Raw genomic sequence first — 27,879 nt, 5'->3', positions numbered from 1 at the left:
CAAGAAAATAAAAAAAAAAAAAAAAAAAGAGGGGAAGAAAGGTCACTTATTATAAGAATGCATCTTGTTTGCATTAATCCTACAAGTCTTTGAAATAATGATGAAAGCAAATGCAGCAGCTGATTAGGAGAGAGTGGTCAACAAACAACCCCCATCCTTCCTCGGGCCACCCTGTGGAGCCAGAAGGGAACAAGCTCAAAAGCAGACATTTTTAAGAGAAAAGGGAGGAGGGCGGGGGGCTCTGCTGATTGACAGGGACTTAAAAGAGACACAATTAGCTGATGGCCAGATGGCCCTGCTGATAAAATGCTGATTGGCAGCTGAGCTTTGATTGGCTTCACCATTTATTGGAAAGCAGGAGGGGCGGTGGGACACCTCTGCTGACTTTTTGACTCAAATGTAAAAATTTTGCACGTGTGTGTTTGTGTGCACACCCATATGCTTTGTTTTCCTTTTCTTTTCTCTTATTTCATTTGGAAACTCCATCCAACCGGACCTGCTCGTCTCCCCGAAGCCCCATGTGAACAAACAGAGGCGGGATATTTACGAGACCTCGCTGTCTCCCTCCGTCCCCTCGCACTGTCTCGCTAAGGAAAATTTCACACTGTAGAACAGCATATTTTTTGGCAAAGGCCTTCCACTGGTGAAAAAGCTTCAAGACAAACAATGTTTAATGGTTGTAGTAAAGTTCATCCAGCTGTGGCTTCTTGCACTTAAATGACAATGCAGCAGAAAACCTGAGGAAAAACTGCAGCGATCCAAGTATCTATTTAGAGAACAGAGTCGCAATGAGACCAGAAAAGATCATTTTATGCTTGACTGTTATTGGCTGAATGGAAATTAAAATAACTTTTTTTTTTCCAAACAGCAAATAATATCACTCCTCTGTGCTGCTAGTGAGGGAAGATAACTCAGTATGATATTTTTTTAGCATCAGTGATGCACACTTTTAAATTACTTTGCAGGAATTACTATGAGAGGAAAGACAACTTGAGTGCTGAAGCTGAGAGTATTATTGTAAAGTTGCTATTTAATTATTTTAAAAAACTTTATTTTGCAATGCAGCAGGACAAAATAAAAGAGCACGAAACAGCCTTGGTTAGGAAATACTGACGTGTTTTTGAAAATGTTACAGTTGGAGATTGATTTCACGACTACTGTTTAAAGATAGAAATGCTAGCTTACTGCAGAGATTACTGTGCTGATCATGATAAAGATTGATGATAAAAGTTGCTGAAGAGAGTTTAAAAGGTCAACTCTTTAATCATTTTTGTCTTCACTTAAATATTAGCAAAATAACGTTTATCTGCAGAGCTGTGTAACAGTGTCAGCTCTCCAAAATTCAACTTCTATGTAAGCCTGGGCTGTTTTTAAGTAGTAATTTTTTTGTAATGCTTCAAACATCTTATTGTTGAAATACGTGAACGTCAAAAGCAAAAGAGGAATCGATTAAAATGAGCATGAGCAGGTCCGAACTTCAGAAATCTGGGATTGGAAATCTACCACGAAATCTCCGATCAAATGTGCCTTTCAACTTTCACCTTCAGTCACCCCAACTTCACCTCTCTGAGCCCACGCCTGCCCCCACCCCTCTGTTTCCTGGCCCTAAATTCCTCAGTGCAGGCTGGACGGGGTTTAATAGTTGCCCAGGCTCATAACCAGCCCAATAAAGGTTGTGTCTCGGATGGGAAGGGGGCCTCGGCCAGGGTGACGGCCTCTTTATTGGGATCCAGTCACCTTGGGCCGCTATTCACATCTACAGCTCCATCCTTGGTACACTTCCTAGTAAAAATAAAGAATCTGGGGGTCAAATACCCCAAAGTCACAGCCCCTCCTGTCACCTTCAATGGACAGCACAGGACTGAACCAAATGTGGCCCTCACCCCACGGCAGCAACCCCAGCCTGAACCCCCAGCTCGTCATTAACAAGAGTGGTAAGGTTTCAAACCCAGAGAGGGACAAAGGAATTATCTAATAAAAACAGAGAGGGGAAAAATGAAAAGAGAGAGAAAGGGAAAGCAGGAGGTGAGCCTGAGGACAGAAACTTCTCAGTGGAAGGGAGGTTAAATAAAACCTTGACTATTTAACTTTGACCTTGACTTCGAAGGCCACTGCTAATGATCAACAGCCTCCTATAAACTTCCCCAATGAGTGCAAATATTTTAAAAAATGGACAAATCAACACCAGCCTGGCAGGAACTAATGCAATTTAACAACTCATTCCCCGTTGAACACTGTTGGATGTCGAATATATCTGAGTATTAGGCGGACCAAGAAGTCAGAAAGCTTTCAACACGGCCGCTGCTTTCCACAACAAACCTGCTATCTGTGAAAAATAATCCCTGTAACTTAGTAAATTGTTTTTAAATTGATGGCTGGAGGTATTTTGTAAGCCTCCAACTGATTTTGACAAAGAAATCTGCAAGTTTGCACATGAGTCTCTGGGACGAAAGCTCCCCTCTCCGGGATTCTTCTTCTGCAACAGGAAACCAAAACACACCAACCAGGATTACAGCTCATTAGCAGCTATTCATCTCTCTGAGACACATCTGCATAATTTAGGAATTTTCTGTTGGTTTTACGTCTCAAAGAGACCTTTACAAACATTACTGTCAGGATTAATTTATATCAGTTAAATGCGTATTTTAAGCTCCTCCAGCAACGTTTGAATTTGAGGACATGTTATTTAATAATTTCTTCCGTATTTAAGAACCACAGGTGCAGACCATACGGTCCTGTCTGGATTAAATGTTTACATTTTGACTCATCTGGTGTGCTCTGCAAAGCAAAAAGCTGAAAAAAATAAAATAAATAAAAATCTCCTGATTAAATACTGTGTGCGGTGAAGAGCAGTGCAATGAGTTCATTTCAAGCTATGCTGTGAGATATGGCAACATGTGGATTCTGATAAAAGACGCAGCATCCTGCACACTGAATGGTACCGCAGTAGACGAGCGAAATGGCTAAAAATAAATGGAGCTGCATGATATTAGACAAAAATATATATACACAGAAAAAAGAAAATAGCATCTTTAATTAGAGTAAATTTATGCAGTGGGGGGAATCTTGCTTTTTCAAATAATTAATTTTAAGAAAATAAGCAAATCTAACAATTCCTTTAATAACAATAAATCCCCCACAAGTATTTTCTTCCATTCTTAATAATTTAATTTGCTTATTGTGAATATTACTTTTAGGTGAAACTGTGATCTATTGCGTTAACCACTGTTAGCTTAAACCTGTTCATAACTGCAGTCAGAGCAACAGGAGCTGTGACAAACAGAAATCTGCAACGTTTGCTTTTAGAGAAGAAACGGCACATTGGGGTTTCCAAGTTTTCATAACAACAATTTCAAAGCTTCCAGGTGCTTTTAATAATGTAGCTAATACACACATTCAAAGAAATCGAGCCAAATTGCTCCTAACATGAAAACACGGGTAAAAAACTTGGGATGACACAGGTATTAAATATTGAACACATGAAGAAAAATAGGTGCAAAAAAGGCATAGAAAGCCAAAAAAACCAGCTCTATGTGAAATAGCCATGCTTCTCCCATGACCAAATCAATCACAGTCTGGTGAAACCTTCAAAAAAGTCTGACAGGTTCAAAAAAGGTGCTAGTTGAAATTATTTTAACAGCATCTTTAAATGTCTGAGTGTTACGGTAATTCCCATTGGAGTCGTAATCCAGAAGTAGCAACCACCAGAATCAGATGCTGATGCTTTCTGGGTCAAAAGAAATAATCAGCTTAGAGGTCCAAAAGCCAAAGTGCAGACACAAAGAGACAGAAGAGAAACTTCTGGACACAGCAGGTCCGGTTCTTCACCCTGAAAACAAAGTAATGCAGTCAGCCACAATGGCCTCTATGTGCGTTAAACTCCATTGCTGAAGAAAAAACATGTTGTTCAGTGAAGGTTGTGAAGTTTACCACAGTAGATTTGCTCAAGTCTGGTCAGATCAGGTCAAAGGTGAACTCGGTGGATGCCTTTTCACAGATCATGTTTGAAATCAGAATTTTTCTGCCCAAAATTATCACCCCGGAACCAAGGTGAAGTTTGCAGGAGGGAGCATCTCGGGGTGAGCTGTTTTACAGCAGATTATAATCTCAGACTTCATAGAACTGCAGAACTTACTTCTGGTAAGAATCTGAAGATTTAACAAGTGTGGATCGTCAAGCAGGACAAACATCCCAAACACACAGCCGACTGCTGGAACAGCACAGCCCATAGTCTGACTGGTAACAGAACATTTACGGAAAGAACGGTAGATTAGAGAGCATAAGAGGAGTTCAGGATTTTAAGGCCTGGGTCAAACTCACACCTGAGCTCATACAAGAGCATCCATCCATCCATCCATCCATCCATCCATTTTCTATTCACCCTTTGTCCCTAATGGGGTCAGGAGGGTTGCTGGTGCCAATCCCCAGCTAACGTTCCGGGCGAGAGGCGGGTTCACCCTGGACAAGTCGCCAGTCTGTCGCAGGGCAACACAGAAACATACAGGACAAACAACCATTCACACACACACTCACACCTAGGGAGAATTTAGAGAAACCAATTAACCTGACAGTCATGACTGTGGGAGGAAGTCGGAGAACCCGGAGAGAACCCACCATGCACAGGGAGAACATGCAAACTCCATGCAGAAAGATCCCCGGGCCGGGAATCGAACCCAGAACCTTCTTGCTGCAAGGCAACAGCTCTACCAACTGCGCCACTGTGCAGCCCTCTACAAGAGCATACATTTATGATTTGTGTGTTTAATACTTGTATTCCAGCTTGATACCCACGGAGACCAATTGGCTTTGATTTTTATTTTTATTTTGTATATTTTGTATGAGTGGATTCCTTGGGTTGCTTCTGACATCTGGTGTGATTTTCAAGTTAACAGAAAATCTAAAAATATATTTACAGAGAAAAACAGGGCAAGTTTCGACGCAGGCAAAAACATTGGAAATGGTTTGTTTTGGACCAGGGCCAGAGAGTATCTATAAAACAAAACTAAACAAAACATAAAAAGAAGTATAATATAGAAAAGATTGTATGGGAATGAAAGAAATGGAAAGCATTTCTTTTTATAAGCACGGCATTCATTTCTGATGTGACTCAAAGTTTCCAAAAAGCAACCATTTTTGAGTTTTCACCATATCAGACAATTTATCATCTGTATTTTAGTTTGTACCACTTCAAGTTTAAATAATTTGGACCTGCACATTAAATTATTATCAAATGAACCATTAAAAAGGTCTGCATCCTCTGAAAAGGTTTTTAGTCGTCGGATCAGGTTTCTTGTCGGACGACAAGGAAAATCCTCTCGGGTTGTGTCATGTCTCAGGCTTAGCTTGGTGTAAATGGTTTTATGTGCGGAGGAGCGGCAGCAGGTGGGATGCACTGTAACCTGATCACTGGTTTCTGTTTATATAGTAACACCGACGGTGTCCTGCGAAATCCAGTGGAAAAAACAGCTCCTATTGAAACGGAGAAGCTGCATATGGCGCCAGTGGAGAGCGAACGACTGACACTGTCTGAGCGTGGCGAGAAAAGAGAGTGAGAGAGAGAGAGAGAGAGAGAGGAGGGGGGATTTTACCTGGTGTGGAGAAAAATGGCGAGGAGCCAAGAACTGTCAGCAGCTGTCATCACCCTGAACTGAGCTCAGCCTTGAAAACAAAAAAATACGCCTCTCTTCCTAACCTACAGCTCACCCCTCAGTGTGTCACTCCATCAGTCAGCACAGAGGAGACAACGGGACTCGTGTGAATCCCCTCCGTCAGCCAACTCCCACAAAGAGTTTTTTTATGCAACAAAACTATAAATCTTATCTGTCATGCAACATATTTTTCTGTCTAAGCTTCATTTACTCATAGCTGCAACTAAAACATGTAATAAACACTGCGCAACATTCCTTCACTTCACTTCCACGCATCTATCTCTTTCCTCTGCCGTTTCCTCAGTGGTTGTTGTCGGATCAGCACATCCCTGTTTAGACAACAGAGGCCCCTCGGAAAGGAGACACCTTCCTTATCAGCTCACAGGACAGAGAGTCACAGCCAAATCAAGACATTAGTCCTTTACAAAGTCTGCAAAGGAAAAATATCCTTTTATGCGTTGATTTAAAAAGTTTAATCTCCAAAAAAAAGTTCCAACTTGTACTATTCTGCAGAACATAAAGTGTCTTTTAATTTTTAGTCTTTACTTCTTTTCCTCCTTACGACGTGAAACAGAGACCTATTTCTCTGAGTCACTCTTCAAAATGACAAAGAGAGGCGAACAAGTAATTCCTTAAAGCCAACCTGGTTGTGCTGATCTTCATAGCTCAGAAAATGGCAACAAGTAAAGAGCTACAGGCCTAAAACCTTGACTACAAGTACAGTCTGAACGCAAAGTGGCATTCATTATGCTGCTATGCATCGTTAGCTGGATGATAATTAAGATAAAAATATTCCAACTTGGTATTTCACCAAGTCTCCATAGCAACCTTTAGATGCTGCCTGCATGAAACTGTTTTCTGTCCTACCATCACAAATATAAGCATATGGAGTTAGCAGAGTGCTACTGAACTTGGCGCACTCATTAGATAAATTGAGCTTTTCAGAAACTAACACTGCAGGTAGGGCAGGTGTAAAACAGAAGTTCCTCATGCCCATTGTTAAGCAGGGCAGAGAGTCTGTGATGCTGTGGGTCTGTTTCTCTACCAGAGGCTCTGAAGTGTTGCTATAACAGGAACATTGAAAGAAAGTGATGCTTTATAGGTACTGGCGAGAAAATCAAGACAACTGAATTTACTCAACACTAGCAAAACTTCACTGCTTATACTTCGGTGCTCTTGAGCAAACAGGGTTTTGTGATTTCTCTGTAGTCAAATATTTCAATTGAAAGTCAAACATGAATCACTGTGCCCTGCAGACACACCTTCACATTCTCCTGGAGTTATTTGTCCATTTGGCTCCAGGGTGAGTAACAGTTCTGATATTTCAGTGTGAAAAACCCAACGTGTCTTTGCGCTCTGACAAATATGTGAGACCAAATACCTGACTGACACATTATGATGACATAAAGTTTTCAGGAGTTTAGATTGTGAGAGTGCAGAACATGGAGCCCAGAAACACACGGAGGGAGCTGATCCTAAAGGTGTTCTTCTGGCCCGGCCCGAACGGACCTGGTTCTGGACATGGTCCTACCTGTTCACATCTGGTTAGAGGAAGGTTAGAGTCAGAACTTGAGCAGACTTGCTTTACCCTTAATGCACAGTTAAGGAAGATTAAACCAAAATTAGTCGCATAGTAAAAGATGCAAAAACAAGAAATATTTTAACAGAAAATAAACTCAGCAGTCTGTAGAAAAACCTGGATCCCGGTCTGCTTCCTCAAACCTTGTGACATGTCAACTTGTTGGTCACTAGCAAGGCTGCTTGTGCATGTTGCTATTTGCTATTTCTTTCTTAATGCTGGATTTTCCCCCTTTGAACAAATGTACTAAAATCGAACCTTTACTTTTCCTGTAGAAAGCAATGAAAAAAGCTTTTTATACATCCGTTACCATTGATCGCAATAAATATTAAGAACAGTGTTAATCACTCATTGATAATTGTATTAAAATTTATTCATGGTAAAAGAAAATCAAAATTGCTTTAAAATGCAAATCTTAAATCTCTAAAACATTTATTCTGGTAATAAATTCAGCTTCTGTCAAACAAGCCACAAAATGTTCAGCAGTGCACAGTAGGATGTGCGTTCATGTGTGGGCGTGCACACTCGTGTGTATGTGTGTGTGTGTGATGTATGGATGCGTGGGTCATGTGATTTCTTTCCATTTGATCTGGAGTGCAACAACAACAAACGTGGTGACGATACACTGGGAGAAATGTTAAACAGAAATGCAGCGCTCCAAAAAAAGTGCACAAAGTCTATTTGAAAAGGTGATCTATAGAAAATGACCTCAGAGTCTTTCATAAAAACTCAAATTGTCGTTTCCAAATGGATGTGTCACTGTTCGCTGATAGAAAACCTTGCGAGTGTCTCGACCTCAAAGATGCTGAGTAGGTAATTACAGCAGGGAGGAGAAGGGACATATCTGAGATACAATCCCTTTCATCAGCTGTTCTAAGTTCAATACCAGAGGCACCCCTTCCCCTCTGCCTTCCTCCCCGAGCTCGACCTTCACTAATAACCCTCTTCCCCCCTCTGTACTCCTCCTGCCTTCCTGCCCTGGCAGGAGGAGGAGGAGGAGGAGGAGGAGGAGGAGCCCTTCCTGTCATTGGCAGCGCCTTTTAAAGGGAAGCCTGTGAAAACCGGGCTACTGTCCAGGAGACGGTTCCATAAAACACACACCAAACACTTGAAAAGGAGGCAAGAACACACACACGCACACACATGCTTGCTAGACGTAGCTACAGGAAATAAATCTTGCAAAAACTAAAAAAAAAAAAAAAAAACAACCAAACAAAAAAACCCAGCTAAAATGTTTGTAGCAGAGATATGGGCTAATGGAGAATAACTTAATGATAAAACAAGACAAACGTTAGAAAATTGGAAGTTAGGTCTGGATTTTCATGCATGTGTGAAGAGTTTGTCTGCAGAGTGAGGGGGAGGCTGCATTTATGTGACAGGCTGTTAAGTTTAAGTTTGTCCCTCCTGTCCCTTTTGTCCCTTTCTTTCTTTTACAACACCCCATAAACACAGATGGGCTCATATGTTGTCTCTGTTTTGATATTACAGTCCATGTAGCCTCCATATTTCCTCTTCTTGGCTTGCAGGGTCAGAGTAACCATGTGGCCCCTTTTCACATTTTGATACATCAAAACCACAAACTTCAGTATATTTTATTGGGAATTTATGGGCAAACACAACGTAGTGCAACAGCAGCTTTATTTTTACAAATAATTTGAATGATGTGGTGTTCATTCGTATTCAGCCCCTCAGAGTTGTCCAGAGCTCAGGATATTGTGTTATAACCAAACCCAGCTGTAGTTTTTCCCATATATTTCCCCCTGACCTGATTACCATATTGCTTGAACTCACAAAAGGGGCTAAAACATTTTAACAACTAAAGAAAGAAGTTTGTGAAAGCTGATATGTGTTGAGGGCAGGTTTGAAGATGCCAAGCTTGGAGACAAGTTTCAACACGACTGGTTTAACACCCTAAAAACAATCAGCTGCAATAGAATATAAAAATTTAAAAACTACTTTAATAGGGACTATATCAAACTCCAGCTTTGAATACTGTGAGCAGTAAAATAAGTGTGGTTCATCAAAACTATACAATAAGCAATGGTATGTTTTATATAATAAATACAATTAAAAAACAACAACATAGATTAAAATATTTTAAAACTCAGTTGGGATATTTCTAACTTAACCATTTAAGCAAAGCAATACTTAACTCAGAATCCTAATTTGATACTTTCAGCAAAAATGTTGCAACGTAAACACTTAAAATTCATGACTGTTATTACAATTTATTTACATACATGTCAGACTATTTTGAGTGACACTGAATGGCAGTGAGGAAATGTTTCTTTTTTCATATTGCTCCTACATATATATCCACATATATATCCGTAGTAGAAGAAGATTTTCCTTCCCACTGTCACCTCATGCTTGTCAGTGACTGACTCATTTCAATCAGCATTAGAAACTGAACTTGGTTCTTAAAAATAGATAATATGTCATTATCTGCCATTAAATGACTTAATATAATTCAGAGTAAACATGGAATTATATTAGAATGTTATAGTACAGTAAAATTGTCTTATGGTATTGAGAATATGTATGGCAAATATAACATATTAATTAAAAAAATAGTAGTTAAAAAAAAAAAGAGGACCACGATCCTGCAAGGATAAGCAGCAGCAGCAGCAGCAGCAGCAGCAGCAGCAGCAGCAGCAGCAGCATCTCCCTATTGTTTAGCAGTTAACTTTGCTCCATCTCTGTGATGATATGAGGGTCCATTGTCTGACCAGCTTTGAAGAGACAACTTTAAAGAGGATGCCAGGGGAGAAAAAGAGATTATCACTGAATGAAGAGGAGAGACAGTTTCCCCTGAAGGCATGAAACACCTTCAATCCCAAATTCCAGCTTCATCCTGCTATTCTTCTCTCAGCCCTCGTCTTTCTCAAAAGTCGAATGTCCACACACACACCAGCTGAATCACTTAATTAGCTCTTTCTTATTGTGATCAATTCATTAAAGGTGCTTGGTTACACAATACAAGGTGTGAATGGCGAGTAAAGACTGAACATGCATTTTTAGCTAAAAAGGAGCACACACACACACACACACGCGCGCGCACCCACACCTACACACACACACACACCCATCAAGATTAAAAAAAGAGGGAAGGAGGAGAGTGGGCAGAGTTTGGCATAACTCTGCTGCATTAAATACCTAAAAAAATGGGAACAAAGGGAGGCAAAGAGGAGCTGCACTGATCCACACAGGAACAAATACACAGCAGCTCTTAGAAAGAATGGTGAGGTTCCAGTAATATTGACATTTATCACTTTCTTCAATCAAATGGGCAGAACAAGAGTCATAGTATCATACTCATGGTAAAAATACTATTAATTTATGATATTAAGAAAATTTACGACAAAGGTGTACATTATTAATTGATTTCATTTAAATTATCCCACTATTTAATTAATTTATTTCCAATAAATAACATACTGATGATTAGTTGTGGCATAACAACTAGTACTTATTTCATTTTAATTCTGGTGTCAAAAACAGAAGAAAAAATGTGAATAAAATCCTTATAGCGCAGAATAATATGCTCTTCATAGAGAAATACAGGCATAATAATCAGATATCAGCTGGATAACCAGTAGGGCTGTCTGTGGTCAACCTGCATGTTGCTGCTCAACAGATGTGCTGCTTGTTGTTTTCCAGCTGTGCTACCTTAATAAGAGAGTATTCACAGAATAACTGTGTGTGTTTTTTACCGCTGGAAACACTTTCAAAAGGCTGAATTTGTCATTCTCCTAAAAGAGGAAAAAAATAAAAGTCTTTCAGTCATGAACATGCGGTGTGTTACTCTGTGGTTAACACAGCAGCAGAAAACAACAGGGATTTCTTCAGGAGCTCTATATCCTCTGGGCTACATGAATTTGATTTTTCTTCATTTTAGTTATGCTAATCCATAATATTTGGTCAGGTAGTCTGTGTTTTGGGGAATTTTATTTCTTATTTAAATTCACGTCTTTGCCATTCCTAAAACTAAATCTGTAGCCTTTTGGCATTTTCATGCCATTAAAGATGCATTTTATGAACACAACCATTGCAATTTGATCTGGGTGTTTGATTTATTTTTTTTTCTTTCCCTTGTGTTGGAGCCCCTTCATAATACCTAGTGGATAATATGTATTTGATCTAATAGTGTACATCTGTAGGATGTAAAAATTTATCTTTGTGATGACTGCAGAAATTGTCATAAAGGACATTAAAAAGAAAAACTAGAGGCACACAGAAGGGTTTTTAAGACACCAGGTAGTGTCAAAAAATATTGAAAGACAGAAAAATGTAAAATTTTCTGTTATTTGTTTTTTCTATGGAACAACAGTCTTTAATAAGAAAGTATCTTCATATTACCCAGATCATAAAAACAATTTAATTTTAAATCGAATGATACCTGTTTAGACCAGATATCATTAATAAATTTGTCAACAAACCAAACAATATTTTAAAACTTTTCTATTTAGACAAGCTGAGAAGTGAGTGGTTTATTTGACCATCACTAAAATCCAACTTCAACTCTTTTTCCACCAATAACTTAAGTATTTCCTCATAGTTTTACTACCTACAAAGTAGAGCTAACAGTTCAACACTATGAAGGTATCATTTAAAAACAAAATAGAAGACGAGTAAACCATGTATTTCTGGGAGACAGTCCTCCTTAAAAACCTCCACAATTACTCACTCAGTGAACAACTTACACATTTCCACTATGTGGTAAAATTTATTTTCTTGCACTGCCTGGTAAACAATAACCACTAAAAATAACCCAAAAACGAGAAACTAAGTTGAATTTAAGGTGTAGTAAGGAAAAAAAAAAAGATGAATGAGCACTTGTGGACATTTGTCTTTCAGGCTGGCATGTGGCAAAGCTCCACAGCGAGTTGAAACAGGCCCTGCTGTGGTGTTTGTCATCCTGACTCCTCATCCATCATCATTAGCGAGCGCCGCGGACTCGACTGCCTTTAATGCACTGGTATCTGAATAATTACCACAGATAAATAGACTAAAGGCTCTCTTTAGGGACATCTTGGCTTGTTGGAGAGAAGTGATGAATAAAACTGTGAATTGAGTCAAAGATTATATCAGAAAGAGTAAAAATAGACCGAATGGCAGCAGCAAAAGAAACTGGCCATTATTCCAGCAGATAAAGTGAGATTTTCTTCTTTATCTCGGCAGTGTTTGTGCGTGCTGATTAGATTTCTTACAACACCTGAACGCCTGTTGCAATCTGTGCGTTTTCTTCTCAGCAGCTATCAGAAGAATGTCTCGCTTGTATGGTTCAGAAATCATGTGGTTCTTACTTTATCCGTCAGCCACTGACTTCTCTTTTTTTTTTTTGTCCACAGCTTTTTGCACAATTAAGAAGTTTCGGGAAGAGTTTGCATCGTCCAAAATAAAGAAATATAGATTAATCATTCTGTCGTTGTCTTCATTCATCTTCAGCACGCTGCCTGTGTGTAAATAACGGCATCTCTGTGATTGAGTGTGTCAGTCAGCATGTGATTTGAAGGCCCATTTCCCGTCAGTCTGTCAGTGTTGTTTCTGTTTTGGACTCTGCTCTCTTCTGGACACATCACCGGGTTAATTCCCTGCATTGTTTAAAAGAGCTGTCAATCATGTGAAGTCATTCATAAAGAAAACAAACCCCGTGATGTATAAATACACTCCCCGACTCACCCAGTCACACTCACAAAGCTCGCTAAGCACATAAACAAACAAGCTGCAGGGTGAGAACCGGCACATATAATCGAAAGGAATCTGACTCTTCCTGTGGAGAGAGCTCCCTCCGTGATAACAAAACCCACAGCAACAGCATAGTGACACACACACACACACACACACACACACCCACAGAGAGAGTTACTGCTGTTGTGCTTCTTATTAAAGGCTGATTGGACTCACACTGAACGCTGCCCGCCCCGGTCCAAGCGAAAGGGTCCAGCCTGGAGAAGTAAGAGGTGGCCTTGCCCAGCATGCAGGAGCCCTGCCTGGACACATCGAAGAGGGGCCGAGGAACCAGCCCGAGAGCCTCCATGCAGTCAAACATGTTGTGTCAGATCACAGAGAGCAGTGAAGCTGGGAGAAGAGCCCAGAAAAGGAGCTTCCTGTGGAGTAACCTAATGCCCTGTTTGGTCCAGGTGTTCCCTATCTGTCTGCCACTGCCTCTGGTCGTCCCGTCCTGCTCCCCCTCACATGAACCAAACCTCGTCTTTCTGCCGGCTCTTTCTCCTCCCTTTCTTTATCCCTCTCTTTATTCCAGTCTTTCTCCGTTCCTAGATCACTTGCTTGGCTGCCTGCTTTCGCCCTGCCTGCTGTAACTGATCTCACCTCCCCTCTTGCTGGCTCCGTGGGCCTCTCACACTCCAGCGCACTTACAGCCAACTATCCGCTGTGGTGGTGGGGATGAGAGGAGGAGGGAGGAGCGGTGGGGTTCAGGGAGGGAAAACAAGCCCAAGGAGGTGTGTCCCTGCTTTCTGATTGACCAGACACCAAACACCGCGCCCCTCCCTTTCTCGCTCCAAGTTTTCAAACTCACCTCTGTTTTTCATGTGCAGAAAATGAAAAGGAATATTTTTGGTCATCCTTGTTTCTTGTTTTCCTGCTTCGGTTTTTATTGTGTTCTCTCCTGCAAACAGCAAAGCAGACTTGCTTTCTGCAAAAGTAAAATTGAAAAATCCCAACTCGCACAGATCAGTTTGAATTTGGAGCGGAGAGAAAAATACGCAGAGAGAGAGAGAGAGAGAGAGAGAGAGAGAAGTGCTTTAGCCAGCATGTCAACTTTCACTGGAACTTAAGTTTACTGAAAGTACAGTGAGCTCAATAAATGTGGAAATGCATAAACCTCACTCGCAAATATGCATAACCTGCTAAATGGTTTTAAAGTAATCATTTGTTTGTTTGTTGTTCTTATTTGTAAAATTTACTTAATGTTATTTGCTTTAACTTTATTGAAAGTGTGCATAAATTCACACTTTATGCAGTATGATATGGTTGTGCAGATGACCGTTTCACAACGGTCATCTGCACAACCATTGTGAAAAACGGTTGGGCAGATGATCAGAAAAGTTGAGGTTTCCACTGTGATGTAATGAAATTTATCCACTGTTTATTTCTCCTTTAATTATTCAACATTAATTAGGTTATTTGTTTCTGGTTTGAGCTCCAGAGTTGTGTGTTGAACCTGTGCAAACTTGCCAAATCATCTCTGTGAATGATGGTCGTTTCGGTGGAGGCAGTACAATGCAGTAGCATTAGTGGAAATTCTGCAACTCTCCTCTCTTAGAAATCAAACTCTATCCTCCGAGATATAAATAATTGCAAGGTAGAGCGAAAGCCCCCACAGAGCAGGATTTATCAAAGACTATCTCCAGAACGTCAGAGTGAAGACAATGAAATGCAGTGGATGCTGGTGAAAACAAATCTTGATAGGGCTGATGTGCCAATAAATGTCTCTTCCCTTCCTACAATTCCACAATACTATAACATTCCCCATATAGCAAAATAGCACGAAGCGTTAGATTAGCTAAAAGTAAAAGATCTGATCACAAAATTGCAAAAATATTTAGCATTTAATCATTAAATAATTGTCAACAGATAACACAGACTCAAAATTGTGAAAATTTTGAGCCTAGAAGTTTAGCATCAGAAAAGCCATCTTACCCAACAAACATCATCATGTCAACAAAACATTAACATACCAGCAGGAGCAACTCAAAGAAATCTTAGCAACAAGTATCCAGAGCATCATTAGCAGTATGCTAAGCATCAAATAAACAGCAGCAACATTCATTACTGATTTCCAACAAAGAATAAATGACAGCAGCAGCTGATGAACAGAAAAAGTAAACAACAGAAAGTAGCAGAGTAATACAGTCGCGCTATAGAGACAATGTTCCTATCAGGAAACTCCTCTGCTCTGTCATTCAAACTGTCCTTGTCACCATGACAACCCAATTAATGAAATGACATGCAAGCAGTTCTGACCTCAACCTGCTGAACACTTGTTCTTGCTACAATGACCAGCACAAGTGGAAAAACAGTTTCTTGACCAAGCTGGTGACCAGCAGCATGAGACGGTTACAGGCTGATGTTATATAAACTGTTGAACTTCTAACATGTCTTGTTTCTTCAAAAGTCCAGTAAAAAATACCAAAAAAGTTCAAACTAAAGTCAAAAGAAGCCCAAAGTATAAGTAGTAAATTAAAAGGATACTTATTTTCTACAGACAGATGTCAGCTGCTCATAAAGTTTCAGCAGCGTTCGATCCCAGCAGATAATCAGGACCAGATAATATTAAAGCAAAGTGTGTTTGATTCATACTACTGAAAAGTAAAGTTCTGGCTTTCATACTGGCTTTGGAAATGTTGTCAGATTATTGAAAGTCAGTTAAAGAGAATAAAGTGACTGATATTTACCAACACTAACTGCGACAGCTAATTTAAAACACTAAAAACAATTTAAAACGCCAACTCTAATAACTTTTTGTTGCGTTAACGTAGTAGGGAAAGAGCTTTGTAACGCCGATTGCTTTCTTGTTCTCATGGTGTGACATCACCTGCGCTCCATTTACAATTTACATGTTTCAAATTACATCAAAGCTTTTTCTTTTTAATTAAAATAACATCTTGCAATATTGTACACTTGTTATTTTCAGATAAAAAGTAAGTTTAAAAAGCTGCCGTGTCACTCTGGTTTATTTGTAAAGCACATTTAACATTAATTGCATGTGACCAAAGTGATGTGGAATAAAAACAACTTAACATTGGAGAAGACAGGTAAGCAAACCTCTCACTCCTGATGCATAGCGATAAAAAAAAAAATAATCACAAAGCAGCTAAAAATATTGAGCTGCAGCTTAAAGGGTGCTTACTGTACTCCAGGGTTACATTCAGTAAAAATGAAACTTTACAGTTTTGTGAAGACAATTACATGTCAAATTCATCCAGGAATTATAAAGTGAATGCTGAATGTGGTAATTCTGAAACTTATTGAAGACAGAATCAAGTAAAATCAATATCGGCAGGCCTAAGTCTTAAAAATTGTCCTCTAAATCTCTAACTCTTTCACGGCAGCTTTAAAGAAAAGGGACATAATTCAAAGAAATAAACTAACTCAAGAATAAAAAGCTACCTCTACGTCTCACTAGCAGAAGAAATCAAAAACTGATTCACGTATTTATCTGGCTCCAGTTTGCGCAGTTTCACTGTTTTACTTGCCTCAGTTCACTCAGCTCAGTTCACGTTTATTAAAATGATCTCTGTGTGGGTCATTTCCCCTCATCATCTCCAGGTTTTTACTATCTGGTCTCTATCGAACTGAACTCTTTTGAGGTTTCTTCCTCCCCTCAGTAACACTGAAGTGCGACGGTGCTGCAGGCAGGCCACGCCGGCCCCAAACTCTGCAAAGTCTGGACACTTTGTGTACGAGACAAACTCCCCCTCCCTCCACACCTCCTCCCTTTCCTTCCCTCGTTCAAGAGAGATGAACTCTGGAAGAAACCCCCACTGGGGCCCTAACACCCCCCGCCACCCCAACCACCAGCACCACCTTCACACAGATACACACTCAACTTGTCCTGCCTGTGGCTTCGTACTCGCCGCACTTCTTTTGTATATTTATGTGCAGAGTCTGTTTTCTTTGTTTTTCCTACACTTTTTGTTTGTATTTCTTGCTCTGTCTTGAATATATTAATGGATGTTTCTCCCTATTTTTACAAGTGAATCTATTATTCTCCTTCCTTTCTTTGAGGATTATTTTTTGCAGGCGTCCCTCCAGTATTTACCTGTTTTTCTGTTTGCACCCTCACACACTCCTGGAAGCGGAGCTGCACCACATCAGCCTGCTGAGCTCTCTCCACACCTTGAGACAATTAGCCTCCCTGCCTCACAGCACCCTGCCCCCTGTTGCTGTTTGAGAAAAGAAGCCCATAAACACGCTGGGGGAATGCGAATAAAAGGAATAGTTGGATCACTTTCCTTAAAAAAAAAAAAAAAAAGACTAAGAAAAAACAGGCTTGCTCATCCTCTTCCATCCGCACAAAGTGAATTTCTTTGAAAAGTAAAGCACTTTCAAAGAAGTTTTTATCCTTACTTTTCAAACATCCAACTCGTGAGAGGACGGAGTTGTTCTCCAATAAAAGTCCAGTCCTCATGTCAGACACAGACATACGAGACTGAACAATGGGTTTCTCTGTGTCTGCACAAGTCCAGCAGCGGCCGTTCGCAAGCGCAACAATATGGTCACAAATGTGAAGCAATGAAATGTGAGCGCAAGACTGCTGTTTGTGATATCCATGGGTGTTGGAATGTGCAGCAGAAAGAGTGGCGGTGGGTACGTGTGTGTGTGTGTGTGTGTGTGTGTGTGTGTGCGTGTGTGTGCGTGTGTGTGTAGGTGTGTGTGTAGACATGCTGACAATTATGTGTGTGCTTAAAGAGAGTGCATGTGATGACAGACAGAAAGGAAAACACACAAGTCTCACTCTGAGCCTTTAGTTTCAAGTTACTATCACATTCACCACACACACACACACACGCACACCCCCGCACCTACACACACACACACACACGCACACACGCACACACGCACACACACAAACACTCAGATTCAAAATGCAACCCAGAACAAGATGTCACTAGCACAAAAGTTACTCTAGTGTCAAAATTAAGGACACTCTGTTAAACATTCAGTTCTTTATGAATAAACAGGTTGATGTCCAGCCCTTTTATTGTCTTTCTCTTCAGGGGAAAGTGATTTATTTGCACTTAAACTGCAGCTATAACTTTGTTTTACTCATTTAACAAAGCATATCAACAGGAAAGGTTAGGACGCCCTGCCTCCTAACAGCTTGTCTGAGGCAATAAATGAGACTTTTCTCATAGCCATTTACTTATCTCTGATATCTGCTAAAAAAAAAGGTTTGTCCTGCTCCTGACTCTCAGCTGTGAGAGGCTTCAGGGTTTTTCTTTTTATGAACAATCACTCAGTTAATCCCTGGTGGATTTACTCGTATACTTCTGGTCCTTGTCATGTTCTAGAGCCCAGTTCTGCTTCAGCTTTTGTTTCTTACAAGTGATCTCATGTTTTGTCTGATGCACAGAACAATTCACGACCAGGACTTGATGTAGCAACAATAAAATCTCCACCTCCATGCCTTGTAGTTTGCATGAGTTTTTTTTTTCTTTTCTGGAATGCTATCTTTGGTTTTGGTTGTATTCCTGTTTTGGTGTCAAAATAATTTGAAACTTATCATTCCAAAGAATGCTCTCCACAAAGATCTGTTCTTGGTTTCTGCTCTCTGTGGCAAACTTCAGTGTTACTTTCATATCTTTCTTATAAAAGCAAAGAGTTTCCTCCCCTTGCACACCTCTAATAAAATTTAAACTTGTCCAGTTTCTTTCTGGAGGTGCATTTTTGAGCATCTTGCTTTTAGGGTGAACTTGCTCAAGGGTCCAAACTAGGGAGGGTTTTGAATGTCCTCTTCTTGTAGATCACTCTTTATACATTGGAGGAACTGTTTTGAAATTCATTACAATCTTCTTTCTGAAGGCTTCAGAAAGTTCTTCAGATCTCTCCATGAAGTTCACGCTCACTTCAGCCGTCAGGAGTGATTTAAACAAACTGTGAGATGTTGAGAAATGTGGATTAATCATGTGCACCTGATGTTACAAAGCTCAATAAAAAATGAAGAGCCCACTGTACTGAACCCCATTGAATATGAACTTGTTTTCTTTGCATTATTTGACGTCTGACGACACTGCATCTTTTTCATTATGTTGACCATTTTTCATTCTCTGCACACAAAAAAAACAACTAAATTTTTGCTTGGGATTTCGGAGACATGTCAGTAGATCGTAGAATAAAAGAACAATGTTCATTTTACTCAAACATATACCTATAAAAAGTGAAAACACAGAAACTGATCATTTTAAGCGGTCTCTTAAATTTTTCCAGAGCTGTACACACGTGCTACTGTATTTAGGATTTCTAGTGTGGATAAATGTAGATGTGTTCTAATTTATTCCTCTGATTCTGATTATTAAATATTCAGAAACTGATACACCAACACAAAACATCTAGCTCTTTTTCCCCCCAGATTTTCTTTTAAATAAGTATTTCAGTATAAAACCCATTGCTTTGATTCAGAACTGCTCTGGTGTCTCTGAGGACATGCATTAAAAAAGATGAATATTATCCTAACCTGGTGACTTTATTCTACTTTTGCAGCAGTTCCAAGATGTTCTGGGCCGATGTCAAGGAGCCTTAAATGCATCTTTACCACATCCCCACTCAGCAAGAACGTACTGAATGGGTGAACACAAGTCAGGGTGCTTTTCATGTGGATAACCACTAACTTCAGATCAGGAGATGTTTTAACATCCATCTCATTAGGCAACAAAGTCTGGACTTGCACTCATGCTAATAAGCGCCTGGTTTGAATTTACTCAGAAATCCAGCTTTTACTGGGACCATGCACCCTTTGGTTCACATTGCATTGGCAAAAAAAAGGACTTAATTCAAGCTTATTAGCTGCAGAGTTACTCATAATGAAAACCAAAGAATTTCCACCAACCTGGGCATGCAGCCACAACAACCTTTTATCACCTTTGGGACGTCTGCAACTAACAGGGCCTCTTGTTTCAATTTCCTTTTAACATAACATGAAGAATATTGAGCAAAACCACTAAACATCTAAATGAGCTACAGTTCCTGTGGAGTTCAACTCCCTGCTGGCTGTAATCACTGAAATCAGCGCAGTGAATGGCTGCAGATGTGACATAATGGACGAGTGTGTGAGCCCTTGGATATCTCCTTGTATGTGAAAGTCAAGTGTCTCAATCTATTTCAGATGAGTAGGTATTTATGAATAAGTATTTCTGGAAACATTCAAATGAATGAATGTAATAGAAACGTGGTGATCTCAAGGTCGCACTCTGTTCTCTACCAGTGAGATTTAGAAAATTTATTTGACCTTTCCCTCAGAAAAAAGACTTTGTTTGTGATTAAAATGTTTAATCGGTGCTCTAACCAAATTTACCTGTAGCCACTTCCTCCCTGTCAGAGATAAACACTCATCTGCCTCATTTTAATGTCACGTTGTCTCGTCTTTTGCATTTCGGGTGTGGCTGAGAGGAGCTGGGTTGGTGTGCCATTCCCCAGGGAAGCAAAACATCACAAATTACTACTTAAGAGTTCCTGGACGCTTGAGTCACTTTAAAGAATTAGAATATTAACAGCTTTGGTTACATTTATTTTAAAGAAATTTAAAATAATTCAACATAGCCTATTTTGTTTAAAAAAAAAAAAAGAAAGGAAAAACATGTTATTGTTTAGAATAAATGTACTCTAGTAAAAGGTTTTCTTGTTCTTAAACTTTCAGTGTGAGATTATGCTATTTGAACAACAGTTGAATTTAATTGCAAGCATTTTACTCATATTTACCAGACAATCCAGTAAATATCAAAGTCTTCATAATTTTTCATAAAGTTGACTTGTGATTTCCATATTGCTGTCGGCTGTGGGAGAACTTTGTTTAACCTCTCTCTTTGTTGAAATAATAATAATAATAAAGTAATAATTCCTTGTTTCTCACATGAAAACATTGTACAAAGTTGGTTCATTCCTCTATTATTATTATTCCTCTGTATCAGATTCTCGTATCATCATTTGTGACAATTTTAATCCAACATTAACCTTAAATAACTATGATCTGAAAAAAAAGTGTATCATAAGAGTATAAATATTTATAGATCAGATAGATTTATGCATGTACAATGAGGGTTAAGACTTGAAAGCAACTGAAAAGTTTATTTTACTATTGGCAATATTATAGAAGGTCATTTACGAAGTTGGACTGATGAATGTTTTTGTCTAAAAATAATTAGGAAAACATGTTTTTTTTCCCCCCCCGTTCAAACATTCGCTGACCTGTAGGTCCCAAAGGAAGATTTTATTCTGGATAATAAGACTCATGTTGCATTTTGTGCAAGTTGTGGAAAAAAAAACTATTTTTCTCCACACAGATTTCATGTTTTCTCAATTTTTTGTTACATTTATATGTTTCAGATCATCCAACAAATCCAAATATCAGATAAAGATAACCTGAGTGCAAAATGCATTGTTTGCAGAAAATCTAGAAACCCTATAGATTTCATCCAAGAGGTTACAGAGTACATACCATTTAATTAATGCTTAGTTTGTTTCATTCTGATACATCAGCATACCAGGAGCCGCTCTTTTCTACATGTGACACTTATCTATTTAAATGTTGTCCCATTATCCTTCTATCTCTGCCTGGGTATCAGTAAAAGCACCTGAGGCAACATCTGAAAGATGCAATCAGACACTGAGAGCATGTAGCCTGCAGGGCCCCAAGCCCTCCTCCAGAAGGACTCCAGAAAAAGAGTTCAGATCCGCAGATTAGAGGAGCTCAATCAACATGTCGTACACACACTGCTGGACTCACGCCGCTATCTCTACAGCTGATATGTGGCTGACAGCAAGGAGCCTCTCTAAATATATCTCAGTTTGAAGTAAACTTAGTTTACAGAGCCAACTTTTTTATATTATTACTATGTACTGTTTCTTTTAGTCATAACTTTCATTTTACTTTGTTTGTATGTTTCAAGCTCTCCTTAGGCGGCAGCTATATTTATTTATTTATTTTTTTCAATATAAGCCTCATTATACTTGTTTCGCCAGGGGGTTGAGGATCTAAATTTAGATGTTCCACTGTGAAGTGGAAAAAGTTTACAGATGGCAGTAATCCTCCTGGATCTAACTCTCTAAGAAAATGAAACATGAGGACTGTTAGTAAGAAAAAGGAATAAGAAAGGAAACCATGGAGCCACAGAGGTCATGTGGGATCCAGTCAGTCAGTCAGTCAGTCAGATCCTTTCTACCAATCAGCTCTTAGTGCAGAGTTCAGAAATAGATCATCACTGCAATGTGTCTACACTTAGTGACAACGACAAATATATTTTATTGGAGTTAGGCAGAAAAAATGCACGGTCATGCACCTAATCTGACAGAGTGGACAAGGAGAACATTTGTAACGCTCTTGGTTTCTCTGGAGGAGCTGCAGAGATCCACAGCTCAGGTTTTAGAGTTTCTTGGCAGGACATCTATCTGTCATGCAATGCAAAAATTTGACCTGTAAAGGGGAGAGGCAAGAGGAAACCCAGTGTTGCAGTTTGCCTAAAGCCATGTAGGGGATGTAAGAAACCCGCTGAAGATGTTCTGCTCAGATAAGACCAAAGTGGAATGTTTTAGCTTCTCTCATGCAAAGAGCATCACTCCAAACACATCCCCACCCTGAAATATGGTGGTGGCAGCAGCATGCTGTTGGAATGATTTTGACAGTCAATGGATGGATGGATGGATGGATGGATGGATTGATGGATGGATGGATGGATGGATGGATGGATGGATTGATGGATGGATGGATGGATGGATGGATGGATGGACAATAGAGATGCTCAAAGCTGGTACAGATTTACCCTGAAAGACTGTAAAGCAAACAAGGTTTTCTAAGGGCTGCTGAATAAAATGCATGCCACACTTTCCAGATTTTATTTTATTTTATATATATATATATATATATATATATATATATATATATATATATATATATATATATATATATATATATATATATATATATATATATATATATATATATATATATAAACAAACTAATTTGTTTAATACTTAAACGAATTAGTTCATAGAGTTACAGAATATGGAAAAGTTCACAGGATGTGGGATTTAAAATACTGGTAAACTGGTGCTGCACTGGTCAAAAGATGAGGTTTGAGATGAATAATTAAAAAACACAAACCCCTCCCTGGACTCTGAGTGTCAAAGACAATGAAATGAAGAAATAAAACCCCCCAAAGGTCTGAGTGAGTCTGAACCTGAACCCAGAAAACCCTCTCGAGATCCAGCCCTGCAGCGATCAACCTGAGTCCTAAAAATTTCATATAACAATAAATAATTGTAGATTTTAACCTTTTTTTATCCACTGTATAGCTACTAGGATACAATTGTTAAGAAATAACTCTCTTTTTAAACTATGTCCAGAAAAAATATCTTTTCTTTCTATCATCTGTAGGGAAGAGTTTAATTTTAATATTCATACCCATGAATAACACGCATGCTGTCCTAAAGACAACAGACTTTTCATTAAGATGCAAAATCAATCTTAATGTTTTTCACCCTTCAAACTGTCCGTATTTTCATTATTTCGTGTCGTTGGTTTAAGAAAATAAATTGTCAATATGAAGTGCAACAGCGCCCCCTGTGGTAGAAAAGGAATTCCATGTGCAGAACAAAATGAAAAACTCTGTCATCTGCCTAAACTTTCCTGCTTGAGGAGAGTCCTGGTTCAAATATAAAGAGCTGGAGCACGTCCATGGAAAGCAGAAAATTACAAACAGGGACCACATTATGTTGACTGTTTTTCCAGCCTGCCTTCTTACTGCCATCTGTCTGGTTTACCGCATGGAAAAAAAATCTCCTCTCCTCTCCTCTCCTCTCCTCTCCTCTCCTCTCCTCTCCTCTCCTCTCCTCTCCTCTCCTCTCCTCTCCTCTCCTCTCTCTCTCTCCTCCTCTCCTCTCATCTCGTCTCCTCTTCTCTAATTTCCTCTCCTCTCCTCTCCTCTACTCTCCTCTCCTCTCCTCTCCTCTCCTCTCCTCTCCTCTCCTCTACTCTCCTCTCCTCTCCTCTCCTATCCTCTCCTCTCCTCTCCTATCCTCTCCTCTCCTCTCTCTCCCTCTCCTCTCCCTCTCTCTCCTCTCCTCTCCCTCTCCTCTCCTCTCTCCTCTCCTCTCCTCTCTCCTCTCCTCTCCTCCCTCCTCTCCTCTCCTCTCCTCTCCTCTCCTCTCCTCTCCTCTCCTCTCCCTCTCCTCTCCTCTCCTCTCCCTCTCCTCTCCTCCTCTCTCCTCTCCTCTCCTCTCCTCTCCTCTCCTCGATTAAATGCGTTACTAGAGACACACATTTGCCCTGAGGACCCTGAGTTTCCTCTGTTCTGCACCCCAAATAGCCGGTCAGGACACACATTCGACACACAGGCTCGTCATGTGGGTGGAAAAAGAAATTGATTTTCTTGCATCCCAACTTTGCCTTCTTTCATTTGAACATCTTACAGTGAACTCCAAAGTACTGCATACAGATACTCTAGTGCAGTGTTTCCCAACCCTGGTCCTCAAGGCACACTGCCCTGCATGTTTTAGGTATTTTCTTGCTTCAGTCCAGCTGATTTCAATTGATGACTGATTAACAGGCGTTTGTTGAACTGCAATCAGTTGAATCAGGTACATTAAAGTAGGGAAACTTCTAAAACATGTAGGACAGTGTGCCTTGAGGAACAGGGTTGGGAAACACTGCTCTAGTGTTATATATTAAAATGCAATGTGATATACTTACAAAACGTATTCACATCCCTTTGATTTTTTTTCCACATTTTGTCACATTAAAACTGCAGATTTCATTTTGTTTTATTAGGACTAAAAGGAAAAGTTAAGAGGAAGGAAAAGGATTGGCAGGAACTCTGGCCAAGTGCTTGTCTTTGTGAAGTTCACAATTTGATTTACAATTGTTTTTGTTGCTGTTGTTTACAAATAAACATGACAAGTGTGCCATTGAAGGAAAAAACAAAAAACAAAAACATTTTTGCTTTAATTATAGTTACAAGTCTTTTGGGGGTATTATCCCACCAGCTTTGCACATGCTGAAAATTTTTTTTCCCATTCTTTGCTGCAGAATATCTCAAGGTTAATCATATTAGATAACCTGGACTTTGGTTGGACCATTCTAGCAAATAAATAAACTTTGATTTAAACATGTTGTGTTTCTGTCTGCGTGTCCAAAGTTGTTGTCCTGCAGGAACATGATCATCTCCCGCAGTGCGACGACTTTTTTGAGCCTCCAAGATTTTTCACCCTCCTTAACCTCAGCATGTTGCTGCCATCACCATATCTAACCGTGGTTTGCTGTGTCCCCTGCATGCCTAGTGCAGAAATAAAACTGTGAAAACGCTGGTGTGGAAGACCAGATGAGTCATTTTTCTACTTACACAACGCAGCCATCTCTTTTGGAAGGTCCGCTCCAAAACGTCCAAACAGGTGACTGCTGGCCAGCAGGTCAAAGGGTGAATGACCCCTCATGGAGTTAAAGGTGAAGGGGTACATGGCACGAGAGAATCCCGTCATGTGACGCATTTGGTGCTCTCTGTTTGTTGCCATTGTGAAAAAGTGTGGCTGCTTATTCATCTTGTTGTTGTTGTTGTTTTTTCCTTTGTCTTCCTCTTTAGCTTCTTTGTCAGGGACGTGTGGCGAGTTTGAATCGGGTTAGTGCCATTCAGCCCCACTCAGCTGCTGGCTGCTCTTCTGTTCGGCTGCAGTGACGCTGAGGAGGGAGGCGGGAAGGAAAGTCCTGTCCAGGTCCGAATGCTGTAGAGAAAGAAGCAAATAGAGGCCAGAAGGTGAATTTCTGTAGGAAAAATGTTAAATATTTATCAAATGCAATAGTGTATGTAACTGGTTTAAGTAAATAGCTACTTATAGAGAATAATAACCACATGAGTATTTTTCCTGGCCAACCCTTGAATTTAAAACATATTGTGTCATAATTTCCACCTGTAAATGGATCAGCAATGTTTTTGAGGAATTATGTATGTTAAAATTCCCCAGTCGTTTAACAGTATATAGTTTCGATTTATATTAGATTCAGTTGAGGAATAGCTGAGCTTTATTAGGAACTGCAGTAGTGCATGTTAAGTCAAATAAAACACAAAGCTCTAAAAATGATTGGAGAACGCTTCAGTTCAGGCATCTGAACAAAGAAACAGCCAAGAGAAAGTGGTGCGCACTTAGCATCATAATTTGTGACAGTAGGTTCAGGTTAAAATCACACTATTGTAAACCATAAAACACTGATGATATGTAAAATAATTCTCAGTAATTCACATGTGAAAGAGATTATGAAGGATATCTGAGAACAGGGCTGGAGGCATTGCTGAAATATTAAAAGAGAAAAACGAAAACAAAGAAGATTAAGAACAAAAGAAGACGAGTAAGATCAAGCGGGAATGGTGGGGGGTAATATTGCTTTGCCTTTTGTTTTTTTTATCTTTCGACTAGAAAAGCGATTTCAGGCATACCATATGATTTCAATCAGCAGAAGTGTATCATAAAGGGTCCCTCTGTTTCATTTGCCAGCCTGACTCCAGCCAGCCAACCCACAAACAGTCAGCCGCAACTTGGGCAATTTTAACCCTTCGCTAGAACAAACACACATTAGCTTAGCATCGTCGCATCGTACACAGGCCCAACCTCATCTGCTCTGCTGACAACTTTCTGATGAGAACATCTGCTCCTAAATCTTCCTTTGTTTGTTTCCCAGGAGTCACATTGTGGCTTATAACTCTGTCAGAAATGCTTAATGTGCAGCACTTCCTTCATCTTTCTCTGTAACTCCTGCCCCCTTCAGTGAATTTATGAGTGGGTGGGGTTAAGCTCTCTGTGGTGAATCTGTGGTAAATACAGCTTGGCCAAAGAATGTCTTGTTGTTTTGGGTCTGCATGGGAATCAAACACCCAGGGTGGATACGAGGCAGTGTGAGAGAATAATGGCTTTACACATGTCTTCCTTTCAATAACTCTAAGTTCGTTGTATTTCAAATGAGCAAAATAAATTTTGCTGAATTAAAGAAACAAACAAACAAACAAACAATTCTTTCAAAATGAGGTCACATTCTCTTGTCTATGCATGGGTGCAGGCTAAAACATAAATCTTTTGACTCTAGCGACAGATTAGACTCACACAAACAGTAAACTCGACTAACCCTGACAGCAGATTGAGGCTTGATTTCAGACTGAGTGCAGATGTTAAAAACTATTAGATAGCTGTTAAAAAAAACCCATGACTATAATTAACAAATGACAAATCACTTAATGCCATTTGCCTCACAGTTTAAACTAATCAGTAAGGAAAGCTTAAAAATGTAGTAAAAGAGGGACAAATTCCTCAGGAGCCACCAGTGCAGGGCTTTGCTCAAAACTGGCAGCAGGTAGGCGAGATTTACGCAACAGCAGAAACTCTTTTGGAAGCGTTGACCCGAAGTTGTGTAAGAAGTAAAATGACTGAATGGAGAATTCTGGTTCAGAGTAATTTTCTGTGAGGAGTCCTACTTCTGTTCAAAACTATTTGAATGCATGAGGTGTACTACTGTAAGTCCTGCCCCAAAACAGCATCCTGATGAAACCTACAGTGTCTTAAATAAGTATTCACACCCCATGAACTTCAAATGTAAAGATAATCACACCTGCACTACGATGAATTCACCCAGAATTTACAGTAAAATAGCAGCAGTGGAGTTGTCAGGGGGTTACTGTCATTTTTACTCAAAGTGTTTGTTATATCATGTAAACTTTTACTGTAATTACTTTCATTAAAATTCTACTTTAATGTAATTATAGGTGCACTGTATATTTTGATAAATCTAAGTTCTGAAATTATTTTCCAAATGAATCTCTGAAAAGTGTGGTGTGCATTTATATATTCACACTCCGTAAAGTTATTGCTACCAGGTTTTCTTCTAGCTCTATACCTTGTGTTATTAGCTCGGCCCATTTTTCTAGCAGTCCTGAC

The 27,879-nt window shown here is 39.6% G+C and overlaps 1 protein-coding gene across 3 annotated transcripts in view; it reads right to left on the bottom strand.

Annotated features, from left to right (window-relative positions):
• Positions 1-27,879, bottom strand: part of LOC122834493 (retinoic acid receptor gamma-A-like) — a 48,157-nt gene that overhangs the window by 6,823 nt on the left and 13,455 nt on the right. For 2 of the 3 annotated variants that reach the window (XM_044122984.1, XM_044122985.1), the window contains exon 2: positions 25,305-25,680. In XM_044122984.1, the coding sequence (XP_043978919.1) occupies positions 25,305-25,500 (196 nt within the window). In that variant the 5' untranslated portion in view covers positions 25,501-25,680. Of the gene's footprint in view, positions 1-13,134; positions 13,605-25,304; positions 25,681-27,879 lie in introns of those variants that run through there. The other variant, XM_044122982.1, reaches the window with a different exon arrangement.

The sequence above is a fragment of the Gambusia affinis genome, linkage group LG07, assembly GCF_019740435.1.
Source record: "Gambusia affinis linkage group LG07, SWU_Gaff_1.0, whole genome shotgun sequence".
In the NCBI taxonomy this organism is placed as follows: domain Eukaryota; kingdom Metazoa; phylum Chordata; class Actinopteri; order Cyprinodontiformes; family Poeciliidae; genus Gambusia; species Gambusia affinis.
The sequence above is the reverse complement of the archived record's forward strand: the minus strand, read 5'-3'. Positions and strand labels throughout refer to the sequence as shown.